The sequence below is a fragment of the Barbus barbus genome (genome assembly GCF_936440315.1).
Source record: "Barbus barbus genome assembly, chromosome: 50".
In the NCBI taxonomy this organism is placed as follows: Eukaryota; Metazoa; Chordata; class Actinopteri; order Cypriniformes; family Cyprinidae; genus Barbus; species Barbus barbus.
In genome coordinates this window covers 2,531,869-2,551,105 of record NC_136728.1, presented here as the reverse complement: position 1 = coordinate 2,551,105, position 19,237 = coordinate 2,531,869, and the positions used below count along the sequence as shown (strand labels likewise).

General features: G+C 37.7%; 1 protein-coding gene across 1 annotated transcript in view; it reads right to left on the bottom strand.

Moving 5' to 3' along the window:
• Positions 1 to 6,705: 6,705 nt before the first annotated feature.
• The window catches only part of kif21a (kinesin family member 21A), a 56,556-nt gene continuing 44,024 nt past the window's right edge, over positions 6,706 to 19,237 (bottom strand). Inside the window, exons 26-33 of the mRNA XM_079414293.1 lie at positions 17,649 to 17,780; positions 15,658 to 15,794; positions 14,409 to 14,583; positions 12,301 to 12,465; positions 12,080 to 12,197; positions 10,645 to 10,815; positions 10,051 to 10,250; positions 6,706 to 9,009 (exon numbers count right to left, since the gene is read on the bottom strand). Coding sequence (XP_079270419.1) covers positions 8,919 to 9,009; positions 10,051 to 10,250; positions 10,645 to 10,815; positions 12,080 to 12,197; positions 12,301 to 12,465; positions 14,409 to 14,583; positions 15,658 to 15,794; positions 17,649 to 17,780 — 1,189 coding nt within the window. The 3' untranslated portion in view covers positions 6,706 to 8,918. The remainder of the gene's footprint in view (positions 9,010 to 10,050; positions 10,251 to 10,644; positions 10,816 to 12,079; positions 12,198 to 12,300; positions 12,466 to 14,408; positions 14,584 to 15,657; positions 15,795 to 17,648; positions 17,781 to 19,237) is intronic.

The window sequence follows — 19,237 nt, the reverse complement described above, 5'->3', positions numbered from 1 at the left end:
AGAAACCTCATATAATACTGTATATCACCACACACTTTGCTATCATGCATTTTTTTTATATTGCCAGAAGTGTTTGAGGCCAACCAATGCCTCTAAATGTTGATGTGGTTTTGATGACACACAAACATTGATTTGTGATTATAATGAAATAAGGTTGTGCGTTCTCGCACAACATCAGAAATGTGAGGCTAGAGTTCACAGGCTCCTGCTCTCAGTGTTATGAGTCGGTGTGAAATCAGCTCAGGAGTCACACAGAACATTCAATATATTTCATGACCATTACTTACAGTATATCTGTCAGACCTCTGTTGTGTGTGTCTTGTGTTTCCACGTGCTCCCTGTGTTTCCGTGCCCATATTTGGTTTGTTTCCTGTCCTCGTTTAATGCAAGTAGTAGTTTATTCTGTTCCAGGTGTGTGTTTCGTTAATTATCCTGGTATTTAAGTCCTGTCTGTGTTGTGAGATGTCATCTGGTCTACTCGTTACCCCTGGTGTTTGATGTCTGTGAGTTTGCCTTGTCCTGCCCAGTCTTCAGTAAAGACTATATTTTGAGTTACATCCTCGTCTGCGTGTTCCTTGTTCCTCCCTGCTGTGTGCACCGTGACAATATCAGTGCAATAGACGTCATTTATTTTAAACAGTCATTTAATTTTATACAAAGACATGCACAAAAGCATAACATTCCATAAATTTTTACTGTAGTGCTGTCAAATGATTAATCGGATCCAAAATAAAAGCTTTTTTTGTAATATATGTGTGTGTACTGTGTATATTTATTATCTATACATTTACATTTAGTCATTTGGCAGACGCTTTTATCCAAAGCGACTCACAATTGGGGAATACAAGAAGCGATTCATCTTGAAGAGGCAATCAGACAGAGGAAGTGCTCGTAACACCAAGTCTCAGTCATTGTTCAAATAAGTACAAGCTAGTATGGGAGGGAGAGAAAGATAGTTTAGATAAAGATAAAGATTTTTTTTTTTTTTTTGGAGTTTAGGATGAAGTCAAGTACTGCCGAAAGAGATGAGTTTTCAGTTGTTGCTTGAAGATTGCCAGGGATCCAACATTCCGGATAGGGGTGGGAAGATTATTCCACCAGCCAGGAATGGTGAAGGAGAATGTTCTGGAGAGTGATTTTGAGCCTCTCTGTGATGGTACCACAAGGCGTCGCTCACTAGCAGATCTCAGTCTTCTGGAGGGGATGTAGGTTCGTAATAGTGAGTGGAAGTAGGAGGGTGCTGAGCCTGTGGTCGTTCTGTATGCAAGCATCAGTGTCTTGAACTGGATGCGAGCTGCCACTGGTAGCCAGTGCAAGGAGATGAAGAGAGGTGTAACATGGGCTCTTTTGGGCTCGTTGAAGACCAGTCGTGCCGCTGCATTCTGAATCATTTGTAGAGGTTTGATTGTGTTTGATGGCAGTCCAGCCAGAAGAGCATTGCAGTAGTCTAGTCTAGAAACGACAAGGGCCTGGACAAGAAGTTGTGCAGCATGCTCTGTTAGAAAGGGCCTGATCTTTCTGATGTTGTGTAGTGCAAACCTGCAGGATCGTGCAGTCTTTGCAATGTGCTCTTTGAAGGTCAGCTGGTCATCAAAGATTACACCAAGATTTCTGACCGAATTTGATGGGGTAATCATTGATGAGCCTAACTGAATCGTGAAGTCATGCTGTAGAGTCGGAGTGGCAGGGAAGACAAGAAGTTCTGTCTTTGCCAGGTTGAGCTGTAGGTGATGTTCTTTCATCCATGCCGAGATGTCCGCCAGGCAGCCTGAGATCCGTGCAGCTACCGTTGGGTCATCTGGTTGAAAAGAGAGATAGAGCTGTGTGTCATCGGCGTAGCAGTGATAGGAGAAGCCATGTGCATGTATGATGGGACCCAGTGATGTAGTGTATGTGGAGAAGAGGAGGGGTCCAAGAACCGATCCCTGAGGAACTCCAGTGACCAGTTGATGTGGTTTGGATACCTCCCCTCCCCAGGCCACCCTGAAGGATCTACCGGTGAGATTCAAACCAGCGAAGTGGAATCCCAGTGATGCCCAGTGATGAGAGGGTAGACAGGAGAATCTGATGATTGACAGTGTCAAAAGCAGCAGAAAGATCCAGCAGAATGAGGATTGATGATTTGGAATCAGCCTTTGCAATTTGCAGGGCTTCAGTGACTGAGAGTAGCGCAGTCTCTGTTGAATGGCCACTCCTGAAACCTTACTGTTTAGCATCCAGTTTGTTGTACTGTGAAAGAAACCGTGAGAGCTGGTTGAAGACAACTCGTTCGAGTGTTTTCCCTACGAATGGAAGGAGAGAGACAGGTCTGTAGTTTTATAAAAGAGAAGTGTTTAATGTATGTTTTTTGAGCAGTGGGGTTACCCAAGCCTGCTTGAATGCTGTGGGGAAGATGCCTGTGAGGAGAGATGTGTTGATAATGTGTGTGAGTGCCGGTAAGAGTGTGGGAGAGATGTTTGGAGAAGGTGTGAGGGGATTGGGTCGAGAGGACATGTTGTAGAGGAGAAGTTTGGATACATCTGCCTCGGTGAGGGGACAGAAGGAGAAGATGGGAGTTAGAGCAGTGGATGTGGTTGATTGGAGGTCCTGTGGAGTTGAGAACTGGTTACTGATTGTTCTAGTTTTGTCTGTGAAAAAAGAGGCAAAGTCGTCAGCGGTTATCAAAGTGGTGGGAGGTGGAGGAGGGGGACAGAGGAGAGAATTAATATACATAAACACACACACATACAGTATATATTTTGAAAATATTTACATGTACGGTATATATATATTAGTGCTGTCAAATGATTAATCACGATTAATCGCATCCAAGCTTTTGTTTACATAATATATGTATGTGTACTGTGTATATTTATTATGTATATATAAATACACATACATGCATGTATATATTTCAGAAAAATGTTATTTTTATATATATTCAATCTAGTTATTTATAATATAAATTATAGGAATATAAATATAAACAGTAAATACACATAAATATTTCCAAAATGTATACTGTATGTGTGTGTATTTATATATACATAATAAATATACACAGAACACACACATGTATTATGCAAACGAAAACTTTTATTTTGGATGCGATTAATCGAGATGAATCATTCGACAGCACCAGGTTATTGATAAGCCTACTTCTGGTTTCATTAAACTTTAGGATAATGTCCAGTCAGCCGGTTATCACTGAAAAATAAACCCTGACAGGGCAATCAGGATCTTGTTGGCTGACTCTACATTATCCCACTTATTACACGGATAAGTACATCAAATAAGTACATGCACTATTTATTTGAAATCATTGTGCACAAGAAAATAGTCCAGAGAGCTGTATAATAATGGTTTATAAATGTCTAAGAATGCAATTTAACATAGGCTGAGCTAACAGAATGATTTGTTTGTGAGGTTGTGCCAGCAGCAGAAGCTGTAATATCATGCATATTTAATGCTCAGTGCTGCGAGGAAACACTCGGAAGAGTTTGTGTTTGTTTCAAATGATGATGCAAGTTGAAGGGTGTTTCACCAGAAAGACTTGAAAGATTTATTTATTTATTTAACTTTTTCTTGCAGCATAAAGAACCTAGAGAAGATGATTGAATAAAATAGCATGGATTATTACTTTTTATTCAACATCACTCAGTGGGTTATTTAACCGTCTTTGGAAAGCTTTGTCTTTCAAACACATTAAAATGCACACATTCATATTATTTCTTATTTACCTGAAAGCAGGCATTCCCAAACTTTTTTTGTCATCTGAACCCTTTTCACCGAATATATTTACTTGAAGAACGTCCAGAGATTTTAAAATACATATTTAATTATTAAGTATCACATTAGCATGTTCACAGTTCTCTGACGTTGGTTAATAGTCACATGTCATGCAGGTAAACAAATAAAATTATTTGTCCCTGCAGCTGAAAAACACCCCCACAGCATGATGCTGCCACCACCATGCTTCACTGTTGGGACTGTATTGGACAGGTGATGAGCAGTGCCTGGTTTTCTCCACACATACCGCTTAGAATTAAGGCCAAAAAGTTCTATCTTGGTCTCATCAGACCAGAGAATCTTATTTCTCACCATCTAGTGGTCCTTCAGGTGTTTTGTGTGTCTTGCACTGAGGACAGGCTTCCGTCGGGCCACTCTGCCATAAAGCCTCGACTGGTGGAGGGCTGCAGTGATGGTTGACTTTCTACAACTTTCTCCCATCTCCCGACTGCATCTCTGGAGCTCAGCCACAGTGATCTTTGGGTTCTTCTTTACCTCTCTCACCAAGGCTCTTCTCCCCCGATAGCTCAGTTTGGCCGGACGGCCAGCTCTAAGAAGGGTTCTGGTCGTCCCAAACGTCATCCATTTAAGGATTATGGATGCCACTGTGCTCTTAGGAACCTTAAGTGCAGCAGAAATGTTTTTGTAACCTTGGTCAGATCTGTGCCTTGCCACAATTCTGTCTCTGAGCTCTTCAGGCAGTTCCTTTGACCTCATGATTCTCATTTGCTCTGACATGCACTGTGGGCTGTAAGGTCTTATATAGACAGGTGTGTGGCTTTCCTAATCAAGTCCAGTCAGTATAATCAAACACAGCTGGACTCAAATGAAGGTGTAGAACCATCTCAAGGATGATCAGAAGAAATGGACAGCACCTGAGTTAAATATATGAGTGTCACAGCAAAGGGTCTGAATACTTAGGACCATGTGATATTTCAGTTTTTCTTTTTTAATAAATCTTCAAAAATGTCAACAATTCTGTGTTTTTCTGTCAATATGGGGTGCTGTGTGTACATTAATGAGGAAAAAAATGAACTTAAATGATTTTAGCAAATGGCTGCAATATAACAAAGAGTGAAAAATTTAAGGGGGTCTGAATACTTTCCGTACCCACTGTATGTGTATATATATATATATATATATATATATATATATATATATATATATATATATATATATATATATTCTTAAATAATACGAGATCATAAAAACTAACAAATTAATAGCATTCTGATGAATATTATTATCAGCTGAACATGGTTTTGGAGAAGAGCATGTCGCACTGCAGGAGACACCGTGGCATTTCATGTCACTGCTTTATACTTTCACCCTCAATAATTGATGCGTTCAGCTGAGCAATGACAATGGGATGATGCCGCGTTTCTCTCTTTGTTTTGACATTTGTGGCCAAACATAAAAGAAAGTTTCTTTGGAAAAGAGAATATTTGTCCGGGGCAGCCAGAGGTGATAAATATTTGACTGTGGTTTTCAGGCGTGTATTAAGAGGCTGTGTCACAGAGCAGAACAGAGATCCTGATGCAGCTCTTCTGCAGAGGCCAGGTGCACAAACTTCAGGAGGACGATCAGCGGTTAAAACATCCCTCACTACAGGAGAACAGACAGGATGGAGCACACAGAAACACACAAACCACTGAGACAACTTCAGCTGATGAGTGACTGCACACACACACACACACACACACACACAGCTCTGATGCAGACTGATCTCTTATCATGCTGCGCTCTAGTGGCCTGTAAAAGTTAGGATTTGCTTTAAAGACACAGTTCACCCAAAAATATTTAAGTGATTCAATCAAAATTTCATTTAGTCACTGTTACTAACATTGAATATTTTTTTTTTAAACACAATTTACTCCAGTGTTTTTCAGCATAATTTCTCCAGTCTTCAGTGTCACATGATCCTTCAGAAATCAGTCTAATATGCTGATTTGCTGCTCCATCATTATCAATTATTATCAGTGCAGAGTTATTAATAATGGTTCTTATTATCAATGTTAAAATTTTTTTTTTTTTTGCTGCTTAGAATTTTTGTGGAAACAGGGATGCATTTTTCATTATTTTATTTATTTATTTTGATGAATAGAACGTTGAAATGAACAGCATTTATTTGAAAGCAAAATCTTTTTAAACATTTTTTATTTTCAGTTTTGATCAATTTAATGCAGTCTTGCAAATAAACAATTAATCTATTTAGTTTAATTAGTTTATTTTACTTTTTACCTCAAACCTTTAAATGGTAGTGTCACAAAAAATAAATAAAGTAGTGTTTCCATAAATAAATAACAAACAAACAAAACAAATATATTAAATAATTATTAATTTCTTTCTTTTCCTTTTTTCATCATCAAACTTAAGAAAAATAAATAAAAAATATTAAGCAAAAAAAATCTACATTGATAATAATAAGAAATGCTATTATTATCAATAATATTATTAAATTACACCAAATCTGCACATATACATGGATCATACAAGCAGTTGACAGAATGCTATGAAAATTTAATTTTGCATTAAATTATTCAGAACTTGTTCAAATAAAACTTAAAACTTTAAAATTGTAACTTAAACTCTAAAATGTATATATATATATATATATATACACATACACACAGAGAGAGAGAGAGAGAGAGAGAGAGAGAGAGAGAGAGAGAGAGAGAGAGAGAGAGAGAGAGAGAGAGAGAGAGAGAGAGAGAGAGAGAGAGAGAGAGAGAGAGAGAGAGAGAGAGAGAGAGAGAGAGAGAGAGAACATGACAATCAGAAGCGTCGCAATTTTTCATTTTCATATAGGAAGTTCTGTGAACTACCTTTATGAAACATTTTGGAGTTGGACAGCTCTTATATCCATTTTTAATGAATAATATAATAAATCACAGTTTCCCATTGAATGAACACAGCTGCACTTCAGCAGTAGTTTTTGACAGATGACATTTAATTCATTTGACATCTGACATTCAAATCACTATTGAGGCGCCATCGTGTTGACAACAAAACCTCCAGAGTAAATCTCAGACGTCATCGATACAGAAAGCCAAAGCGTGGCTGGAGAACTAAGAGCATTAAACAACAGTTTACAAAAGCGTTCAAGTCAGTCTTCATATGTTTGACCGAGCACAATGCTGTGGGACAGTCTGACATGTAAACTAGCACATTTACTGGAGGTGTGGGAGAAGCACTGCTCTACAGAGATGAGCACAGGCACCAGTTATTCTCCTCTCACGGCTCCATACAGTACATAAATATATACACGACAGTATCTAGAGTGTTTATCTGAATGCTACACGGACCCAATACACATGAGTGAACAGCGGCGAGAAAGAGGTTCATGGAGTGACAGCAACACAGAGAGATGTGACACAGAGCTGCTGTACACGGAGAGAGTAAATATGTGATATTAGCAGAGAGATGATTTCACCAGATGATTAAACATGGCCACACTGACACCAAACATGAGCTCACTTAAGGTCATGGTGATGGGTGAAAGGAAAGAAAGAAAGAAAGAAAAGTCAGGGTCATAATTCAACCTCAAAAATAAAAAAATAAATCATGACGGTTAGTATTAATGTTTCATATTTTAATGATCACTAAAACCATTTTTGATTACCACGATTTGAACAACTGAGGATAAGTAAATACTGTCCAGCATAAAGCAAAGTTTTCAATAACATAGTCTCACATGAGCATTTGTGTGAAAACATGGCGGAAAGCTGGGAGGATTTAAAAGAGTGCTGAGGGAATCATACAAATGAATATGAATGAGTTAATCTGGTTCTGACTGTTTCTAGAAACGATTTGATGGCATTTGTTTCATCTTCACTTCTTGTAATACCTAAAAAAGTAGTGTTTTAATCACAATGCTGCTTTGTCCACAAGTTTACGAGAATCAGCTGTAATTCTGCTGCTCCACAAGCGCCACCTGCTGTCAGAGACTGGACTTACAGAGACATTTGCCATTTTTTATTTGCCGTTTGTTGGTTTTAAATATATAACTTGGTGAAACAATGTGTGTCAGTACTTTTTGAACATTTCTATTTTAACAATACCGTAATAATACTGATAACCGTGATCATTTTGGTCGCTATAATCGTGATTTCAAAATTTCATACCATCTCTGCTATAAATTCAATCAGCAGACATCAAAACATGTTTTAATGTATTCTTAATAAAATTAATGCAGCCTTGGTGAAGTATTTTTTCCAAAAACATCAAAAGAAAAAAAAAAAATGCAATTATTCTAAACTTTTGAGTAATAATATAGGGTAATGTTTCCCATTTTTCCCCCCGGAATTCATTCACCCTCTCTCTCTCCTCCATGGAATACAGAAGGAGTTATTTAGCAGAAATAATTTGCCAAAAAAAGGTTAATTTGGTATATGTTGCCATTTCATTTTATAGACAGAGATAGATAGATAGATAGATAGATAGATAGATAGATAGATAGATAGATAGATAGATAGATAGATAGATAGATAGATAGATAGATAGATAGATAGATAGATAGATAGATAGATAGATAGATAGATAGATAGATGTGGGGTTAGTAATTAGAAATTGTGGGGGAAATACGCATGATTGGAATAATGCAAAAAAAAAAAACAACGTATTAATGTATTTTTTAATGTATATAAATAGCCTTCATGCTAAATTACTTTTTGTAATATTTTGAGGTGAACTATGACCTGGATGTGTTATAGTGAGATTCACCCAATTAGTTCTTAGACGCTCTAGAGCTCCATAATGCTCCATGAACCAGAAAACTGAAGCCAGCTACTGGAGATCCGGTTCCTGTTCCTCAAACCTCCTACAGAACTCTACACCAACATGACTGCTTTCACTGCCATCTTCTTGATTGCTAGAATTAACCCAGCTGACAGGGTTATTGTAAGGACAAAGAGCTTTATTTAGCATGTGACGTTGACTTCGCCTAATTGTGGGGCATCACTAAAGACGCAATGAACTCTGGGAAACGTCCAAAGGAACCTTAGTGAGAAGATTCCAGTAGAATCTGTCGGGATGCGTATGGTGGATATCAACTGGATATCCATCTTTTATTAGTGGGGTCAAAGTGCAAATGTCTTTGGCAGCTGGGTTACCGTGGTAACACTGCAGTTGGGTTGGCACTGAAGGAGTCTTCAGTTACTGCCGCCCTCGTCGATCGCGTCGGCCACGTCTGCGGCGGCATCCAGACTTCCTCTCGCACGCCAGATCTTCACGGTGCGGTCACTGCAGGGTGAAGCCAGATGAGGTCCGAGTGAACACGTGTAACGGAATTGTAAAGAATGTTTTTCTTTTGAAATTTTTGTTTGTGAGGACCGGAATAAAATTATTATTGATTAAAGAATGTAATAATAATAATTCTGATTTCACTTTTATGCAACAATCCTGGATCATAGCCGTGCGCTTTAGTATTTTTGAGGAGGAAACTAAATAATGAATCATAACTGTGTACAAAACAAATACATATATTAAACTAAAACACTAAACATAATTTTTTTTAACAGTTTTTGATTGATTTTTTTTTTTTTATATATAAATAGTCAGTAATAACACTGTCAGACCAAACTTTGTGACCAGTCTTAGTGACCAATTAACTACAAATATTAATTTTTTAATTGAATCAATGGTCATGCTGTATTGTTGAAGTTTCTGTCCACATCAATGTTGTCCTAGTATCATTAAGTTACTATAAGATACTATAGTTTGCATCAATATTTTGAATTAGTTTTTAGTTTTATATTTTCTGTTTTAATTTCAGTTAAGGTTTTAGAAAAATTGGTTGTGTGTTTTGGTCATTTTCATTATTATTATTATTAAATATGTCTATATAGCTTGAATTAATTTTAATTTCAGTTTTTTTTTTTTTGTTAAAATAAATTAAAATGAGCCTTGAAAATGAACTGAAATACATGGTCCATTTCAGTCAACTGACTCAAAATGTTCAATTCTTGCATTAAGTGCATTAACACTCAAAAATGTTCATGGAAGTCTCCTCATGGCAACTGACACGCGTTAATATGTTTACCATTGTTATGTTGGTGCATATAAATGAAATCTTTGTGTTAATATAGTGAAAATATAGTGAAAGCTAGGTTATTTTTACTAGACTTTTAATGCATTTTACATTGAATCACTTTGCAACAATAGCTGTTGAAATGAGGGTTCTCTAATTTCAGAGCAAATGACCCAGTTCAGCACTATTTATTTATGAATTAGAACCAGTTGTTGATTCTCAGTCGCAGTTTGATGTGTGTGTGTAACACTCACTCTGATGCGGTAAACAGGTGGCTGCTGTTGGTCGAGATGCCGTTGATGGGGCTCTCGTGGCCTCTGAGTTCTCCGAGAGGACTCAGGGTGTCCGTGTACCAGAGTTTGAGAACTCCTGCTCTACAGCCGCTCAGCAGCATGGGAGACGCCGGCACGACGCCCAGAGCACAAACCCAGTCGCGATGAGCATTGGGTACCTGCTGTAGGACAACCAACATGTCAACACATCAAATCCTGGACAAACACAAACACAGTTTGAGCCCTGATTGAGTCACTTCCTGATGAGGTAATTAGCCTCTTCCTGATCTCATCCTCGGTGGTGATTAATCAACTGATTGGCTAATTGTCCTTGTGGAAGCTACTACACTTGCATTATAATGTTGCTAGAGTGGTTCCAAGAAGTATTTGGGACACTTAAAGGAGCACTCCACTATTTTTGAAAATAGCCACAGCAAAATCAGCCAATTAGCTTGTGCCCTGTAGTAAATTATACGATTTATAATTCCAAGCAGATTGCATATACATATTTGGTGTGAAATATTTACTGTTTATTAATGTATTCATGTAGACTGTAGTCAGTATAGGTGGCTATACCTGCAGTAGGTCCTTGCGGGTCAGGTCCCATTTCTTAATGCCGTTGTCTCTGGAGCCGCTAAACAGACAATCTCCTTGAACCACCAGGGACTCAATGCCATCGTAGTGGGGCGGCTCGAAGTTATGAGTGGGGCTGATACTACCCACAGCACCCTCTGTCACATCAAACAACTGCAGAAACAAATGACACATCACTTATAGGGACATGTAGATAGTAATGTAGATAGTTTTTACACATTAAATGTGTATCTTAGCCTGTCCCAAGACAAATAACGGCTTACAACTTTTGAGTTAATTAATAATGATCAGTGTATTTATTATAGTTACTAAGTAAGTAGTACTAAGTATTTTATTTTAGTAGTATTTAGTTTTCAAACTATATTAAGACATTTGAGGACAGATTTACTAAACAGGGCACATTAGTGTTAGAGCGCAATTCCATTAAGTGAAATTCTGCGGGTTATTTACGAACAATGCACACATTAAAGAACACAGACGCAGCCAGATCATTTCCATAATGACCAGCACAATCTAACAAGAGCAGTGCAAATTACCATTTGCTTTAAGACATTTTTTTTTTCTTTTGGGTGGGGGCATTAAATGGGAAGTCGTGGCCTAATGGTTAGAGAGTCGGACTCGTAATCCAAAGGTTGTGGGTTCGAGTCTCGGTCCGGCAGAGATTGTAGGTGGGGGGAGTGAATGTCCAGCACTCTCTCCACCCTCAATACCACGACTGAGGTGCCCTTGAGCAAGGCACCGAACCCCCAACTGCTCCCCTGGCGCTGCAGCATAAATGGCTGCCCACTGCTCCGGGTGTGTGTTCACGGTGTGTGTGTGTGTTCACTGCTGTGTGTGTGTGTGTGTTCACTGCTGTGTGTGTGTGTGTTCACGGTGTGTGTGTGTGTGTGTGTGTGTTCACTGCTGTGTGTGTGTGTGTTCACTGTTGTGTGTGTGCACGTTGGATGGGTTAAATGCAGAGCACGAATTCAGAGTATGGGTCACCATACTTGGCCGTATGTCACGTCACTTCACTTCACTTCACTTCACTAGTAAATTGCGTTGCATGATTAATTTTAATGCTCTCCTCTGATAAATTTTGCATCTGAAAAGGAAACTCCAACAAATGCATATTCAATAAGGTCAGGTGCAAAAATAACTGTGTCTACGCCTTTTCAGCGCTAATTCTTCACTGAGCTTCTTTAGTAAATCCAGACAGTACTACTTTAACGCCAAAAGACTGTCTGCTCTGGCACAAGCTGTTAGTAAATCTGGCCCTTGGGATTTTGGTAACAGGGTTGAAAATATTAATAACCTCAATAAAATAAACAAACAAAAAAAATGAATGAGCTCATAACTTGAGCTCCATTTTGTACCCTAATTGTGGAAAGTGCCAGCTAACGTTTTCAAAATGAGCACTGCAGATAAATATAAAAACCTTGATGTAGTGATCCTTGGAGCCTGTGATAACTAGATCCTGTCCATTTCCGGTCTGATCAACAGTCAAACACATGACCGGACCCAGATGTCCCATCAGTTTCCCCGTACACACAAATCTGACAGAAAGAGATAGAAAACAAGTGAAAGAATTAGATATATGATGTAGCAAATTAAACTCTCCAGAGTAGGTGAAATAAATGTTGCTGGGCCGACTCATACCGTCTCAGGTCCCAGACGCGAACAGAGTTGCCTGCAGCAGCATAGAGAACAGTTCCAGACGGGTTCAGAAAGATCTGGTTGATCTGGTTCTCGCCGGCCGGGATGGTCACGGTGCGGTTCGTAGTGGCTGCACATGTGTCGCCAGTGTTCACCAGACCTGACGATCTGAAGGGAGAAACGCACAGTCACAGACTGAGAAAATATAAATAATATCAGCTGGCCGTTTTAAATTTAATTAATACATTTTTAATTACTTCACGTTTTAATGAACATTGTCTCAAGCTGTACTGGGGTAATACATCACAAGTAACGTTAGTTAAGTATTGAGTTACTTTTTCAAATAGTAATGCCGCTTACAATTGTTTTCCCATTTATTGACTGACAATGCTTTTGTTGCTGACCCTTGATGATCCAATTCAACCATATTAAGCAAAATGACTAAACATAACATTTTTTTCTTATTGCTGAAGAGTGTTGAACTTTCTTGTTCCAGCATCCTCTACTGTTCAGATGCGAATTTACATTTCCTTCAGCCTGAGGCTTATTCATTTCACTTTTGGTGTGAAAGAGCTTTTACATTTCCCAAAGACATAACTTTTTATATTAAAAATAAACAAGCATGTGCAGCACAGATGAGAAAAATTAACACAACAGCAATGTAACTCATTATTTTCCATAAAAAGTCATGCAATTAGTTATTTTGTGGGGAGTAACATAATATTGTAATGCATTACATTTAAAAATAACTTTCCCCAACACTGGTCTCAAGGTCATCTGACACAAATTTGTTAAAGACCCAAACTTTTTGTGCTTTAAAGAAATACACTTATTTTGTTGTGTTGACTAACATATTAAAGAACATGTAAAGTACTTTTAAACTGCAGTGTGTTACTCAGCATTAAAGAAGTTAGTCCATTTTAAATGTATTAAATTGCAATCATAGTTACAAAGATGTAATTGCAAATATATTTAAAGACAACAACATACAAGTTTCAATAGAAATGGGATTAAAGTAAACTTTAGTTCAACATAAATGCTTGTCAGTATATTCAGCAATATATATTTTAAAGACAATAAAATATTTCACCTGAATTATGAAATGACATATAAAGATGTACTTAAGTCCAATTTAAGAGGGTCAAAATAGCACTGCAATATTCAGCTAAATGCATTTGATATCAATTTAAACTATGATGCATTTTGGTTACACTTCATTTTAAGGTGTCCTTGTAACAGTATAATTACAATACATTTAAGTACGGAGTAATATTAATTAACTACATGTTCTTACTATATGGTGGTTAGGGTTAGGATTACTGTTTGGTTTACTGTTACTTGCATGTATTTATGCATAATTTATTGTTATTATAATAGTAAGCACATGTAACATGTAACAAGGACACCATAAAATAATACCTACACCGCCCTCCAAAAGTTTGGAAACACCCCTGGCAAAGAGTGGTTTTGGACGATATCAGCATAAATCCTTATCAGTGACCCCAAGCACACTTCCAAGCTGTTCAAATCCTATTTGGAGAGGAAACAGTCAGCTGGCATCATGTCTGTCATGGAATGGCCTCCCCAATCACCCGACCGCAACCCAATTGAGCTACTATGGGAGGAACTGGACCGTGATGTCCGTAAGAAGTGTCCAACCAGTGTGAATCATCTTTGGGCAATCCTTCAGGAGGCTTGGAGTAATATAGAGTATCAAGTCAATGTTTGAATAAACTGACAGCTCGGATGCCCAGATTATGCAGAGCTGCAATAGCTGCTAATGGTGGATATTTTGATGAATCGAAAATTTTAGTTTTTTTTATGTATAAACTGTTTATGTAATAAAATATGTTTTCGTAGTTTGTGTTGTCCCTTATCAGTGCAAAATTATCACAAATTAAAAAGAATTCATACCAAAATTGTCCAAAACCCCACTTTTCTAGGGCGTTTCCAAACTTTTGGAGGGCAGTGTACATTTTCATTTAATTGCACTTAACATATAATTAAGCGTTCAAAAACGTGATATATGGTATTGAGATTCTGATAACCCTAAATTGAAGAATGCTTGTAGTTTCTTTGATATGCACATGTTAGGTTGGACAGGAACTCACGTGAGTGTCCGGATGCACTTTGCGGAGTCACGGATGTCCCAAACTTTGATGTAGGAGGTGGAGACTGTGAACACCAAGCTGGAGCTGTAACGCACAGATACCACATTGTTGGGGTGGCCGCCTAGAGACATGATCTCCTGTCCCGTGACCAGGTTCCACACCTTACAAGTCCGGTCTGAAAGAGGAAACAGGGCCAGTTTATAAAAACTGTTTAGACCAATTATTCCTACCAAGAATTACTAAAAAATTAAGGAATTGGTAGGGTTAATCTCATAACTCTCTTGGTAACTCTGGAACTGCCCTATCCTGGTTCACTTCATACCGCTTCCTACATCTCCAGTACTGCCTCTATCTCACAAGGTGTTCCCCAGGGTTCTGTTCTTGGGTCTTTACACTTCATCATGGCTTTAACTTGCATTGCTACATGCAACTTTACATCTGCTCTCAGTGCACTGCTCCTTTCCCCACAAACTCTGTATTGGCTTGTACCGATGACATAAATGTGTGGATGACTAGTAATTTTTTTTCTCAAACTCAACACTGATAAAATAGATTTACTTATTGCTGGTCCTTTTCAATTTGCATCCTGTTTCAGTGTTGATATTTCTGGAGTGCTAGTTTGACTACTGCAGTTTCTCTCTTCTATAGCTTACCCAGCACAACAATAAATAAGCTCTAATTCATTCAGAAACCTGCAGCTAGGGTTCTCACATACCAATCAACTCTCAACACATTTCTTCTATTGTACTCAGACTACATCGGCTTAACATTCACTTACATATTCAATACAAGATTCTTCTCATCACATTCAGGGCCTCCATGGTCTTGTCCCCCATATATTTCTGATTTCATTCCTACATACACACCAGTTTGCACGCTTAGATCCTCTGATTCTGGTCTGTTGTTTGTCCTGCGGCACAAACTAGAATTGTTTGGTGGAAGGGCCTTCTGGATCTCTACCGCCATACTCTGGAATTCCATTTCCCAAAACATCCATGACCTTTCAACACTGCATGACTTCAAACCCCCCTTAAAACAGATATTTTCGTTCCATGTCTCTCTGATCCCTATGCTCATGAACTCTTTTCATGCTATCTTATGTTATGTTATGTTATCTAGGCTCAGTGTATTGTCACTGTATTGTCTATTTGCCTGCTGTTGTGTTTACTAAAGCAACCTGGTTGGATAAGCACAACAAAATCATACAAGCGGCATAAACTATATAATGAAAGTTGCACGGTGTTCTGACCTTTTGACCCGGTGAAGAGCAGGTCATCTGTAGAGTCGACACACAGTACAGCTTTACTGTGACCCTCGGCTATATGAACACACTGCAGTGAGCCACCACGACTGCTCTTCGACACAGGAACAGGGTTGATGACACCTCTGATGCGTAAAAAAAAAAATCAACAATCAGTAGATTCCTCCATTAAATCTTGTGTATCGAGACATTGTCTTCTATCCAAACATTGCAGCAAACAGTGCCATAAAAATACTTTCCTGATTCCCTCTTTAACTGTATATTTATCTATATATTTCATATGATCAAATGTATTAGACAATGGAAACAGGCAAAACAAAGCATAGTTTTGAAAAAGACTCCGAGTGGTGGTAATATCTCCAGAAGTCTTCATCCCACCAACATTTCTTCAACAGCAAAGCAGCATCTCATGCAGGATGTTTTAATAAAATCCCAGAAAAACTTTCAATAAACTGTATCCATCTCTAACATCAGCTAAGATCAATGTTAATGAGCAATTAACAATTAAAAAAACTCAAGTTTGTCAGGAAATTTTCTAAATAAACAATCAAAGAGAATATCATGAAGACAAAACATTTCATGGCACTGTATGAGTTTTCAAAAATAGTTTGTGAAACAAATATGATAGGCATGCATGCATGCTATGAATGCTGTCCAGAAATTCATCCACATGCAATGAAAATACATGTCTGATGCAAAACTAAATAGAAAAGCAAAAAGAAATCAGAAAATTAAATTGGAGTGGAGAGGCTTGTAAAATCTTGTGTTTGAGAGAAGAACAGGGAAAGATTGAAGCACAATAACATTTAAACATAAACCCAAAGAATCTCATTTATACTCACATTCATGTATTTTCTATATGTTATAAAAATATATTAATTGTGCAATGTTATCACATAATTTGGGAATTTAATAAATCACCCTATTTCCGGTCAATATAAAAATTCTATCTAAAAGCGGTTTAAATACACATTCCCAAATTTTAAACCAGAACAGACGATGATGTTAACTTTGCCCCCTTTGGTCTAACAGACTATGATTTACTGATACAGTCTTGTCGGATGCATGGACACATTATGCTGGGCCCCACCCACAGGATGGGGCTCCTTCCATAACCACTGAAAACACTTTACATGCATGCACATTCACATACTCACAAATACACACACAGAGAAAAATCTGTTATTCAATTAACATATGAAAAATGCCTAATTTAAAGGCAAATTAAAAACGAAAACACTTCAGATGCAAATAACCAGAGTAGTCAGCATTTGTAAGGCAAAAACTTCTCGTGACCTCAGTTTACATTGTGTTATGTAAGTTCTAGAGAAAATAATGTTATAACTGAAATGGTATATCACTCTGCAGGTCAACGGTAGGATTTTAGTTTCTGTCTTTTGGTGAAAAACATTGGCCTAGTCACCCCCTTAAAGGCATTTAATTTTGCAAGGACAGTCATTTGTTTTAGACTACGGTTCATTGACTACCACGCAACAAGTTCTGCAGGGCAAAATCTATGACTACTGTACTTTCAAAGCAAAGCCAATTTGGCATTTTGTGGCCACTTTTTATGTGGACTGCTAATAACATGATTATTGACAATACTCCGAATTAGAAAATGTCATGTAAATACCATTTTGTGGATTGCTGAAAACAATCACTTGTCTAAATTGGAGTTTCGACCCCCTTCTGAGCTGTACACAATATGTGATTAATTCTCATTCTTAATAAAGCCGGTAGTGTGATTATTGCAATGTAAAGTGGCTTTTGTTTGACATGTTAGGGTAAGTCAGAGAACATGCTTCTCCAAAACCTGATTTTTTTTCTCTCATCTTATATGCCAAACTTTCTACATACATATCCTGTTTGCAGTATTCTGTTTCAAAGGAGATCTTAAAAAACAACACAAACAGGCAGACACCAAAACCTCCAAAAACCGCAGTAGTAACTTTCTGCCACTGGGGGGTGCTAGCTCTTACTGTGTGATCTCTTTGTCTTTGGCCTTGTCAGCCAGGGCTTGTCCCTTGTCATAAGTCTTCCTGCGAGACAGAGGGGATGGTTCCGGGACTCTCTTTTGCCCAACTGCTGGAAGTCTGTTGCCAGAGCTGCTACTTTAAGATCCATTTGCAATGTGAAAGACAGAAACATAAAATAAAACACAAGTACTGAAAAAAAAAAAACACAAACATAAAATGGGCAGCATGCATAATAAAAGATACAATTAACCCAACATTGCCTGTTCTTTAAAACTAAAAATGCTGATTAAATTCAGGAGGTGGGTTTAACAGTTACTGCTGCAAAAATGTCTGCAGCACTTCATTGTTACTTGCAACAAACCCTTGGCAACAAATATCTGACACTACTGGAAAACAGGTATTTCAACAATTTCTGTTACTACTGGCAAATAGCTGTTTAATAAACATCTATAACTAATACATCTATAACTACTATTTTGAAAATAACCGCTACTTCTGACAAACAGATATTTTAAAAATATGTGCTACTTCTGACAAACAGATATTTTGAAAATATTTGCTATTTCTGGTAAACAGATATTTTGAAAATATCCGATACTTCTGACAAACAGATATTTTTAAAAAATATCCGATACTTCTGACAAAAAGATATTTTGAAAATATGTGCTACTTCTGACAAACAGATATTTTGAAAATATGTGCTACTTCTGACAAACAGATATTTTGAAAATATTTGCTATTTCTGGTAAACAGATATTTTGAAAATATCCGATACTTCTGACAAACAGATATTTTTAAAAAATATCCGATACTTCTGACAAACAGATATTTTGAAAATATCCGATACTTCTGACAAACAGATATTTTGAAAATATCCGATACTTCTGACAAACAGATATTTTGAAAATATCCGATACTTCTGACAAACAGATATTTTGAAAATATCCGCTACTTCTGACAAACAGATATTTTGAAAATATCCGCTACTTCTGGTAAACAGATATTTTGAAAATATCCGATACTTCTGACAAACAGATATTTTTAAAATATCCGATACTTCTGACAAACAGATATTTTGAAAATATCCGCTACTTCTGACAAACAGATATTTTGAAAATATCCGATACTTCTGACAAACAGATATTTTGAATATATTGGCTACTTCTGACAAAGATATTTTGAAAATATCCGGTACTTCTGGCAAACAGATATTTTGAAAATATCTGTGACTTCTGGAAAACTGTAACGCCCCATTCTCATTTACTTTGAATGGAGTGATGTCAAGTGTTGCAGAACTGAATTGTGGGTCCGTCACGTCGCGTTGGGTCCGTTGCTCGCGGCAGAAGTTGCCAACTTCTTTTTAAGCGCCAACGCAGGCGTCAGCCAATCAGATCACTTTATGCAAATACTCTTGCACAGATGCTAGCCAATCGTGTTCGTGTTCAATCCTACAGCCTGGCTGTTGTCACTATGACGGTCGCGTCAGCACCAAGCTTCAGACATGCCCTCCATCATGCGTTGACGCAGACACCCCGTGTGAATGTACCATAAGAGCAAACCTGAAATATTCTTCACAGCTGGTAAATTTTTGA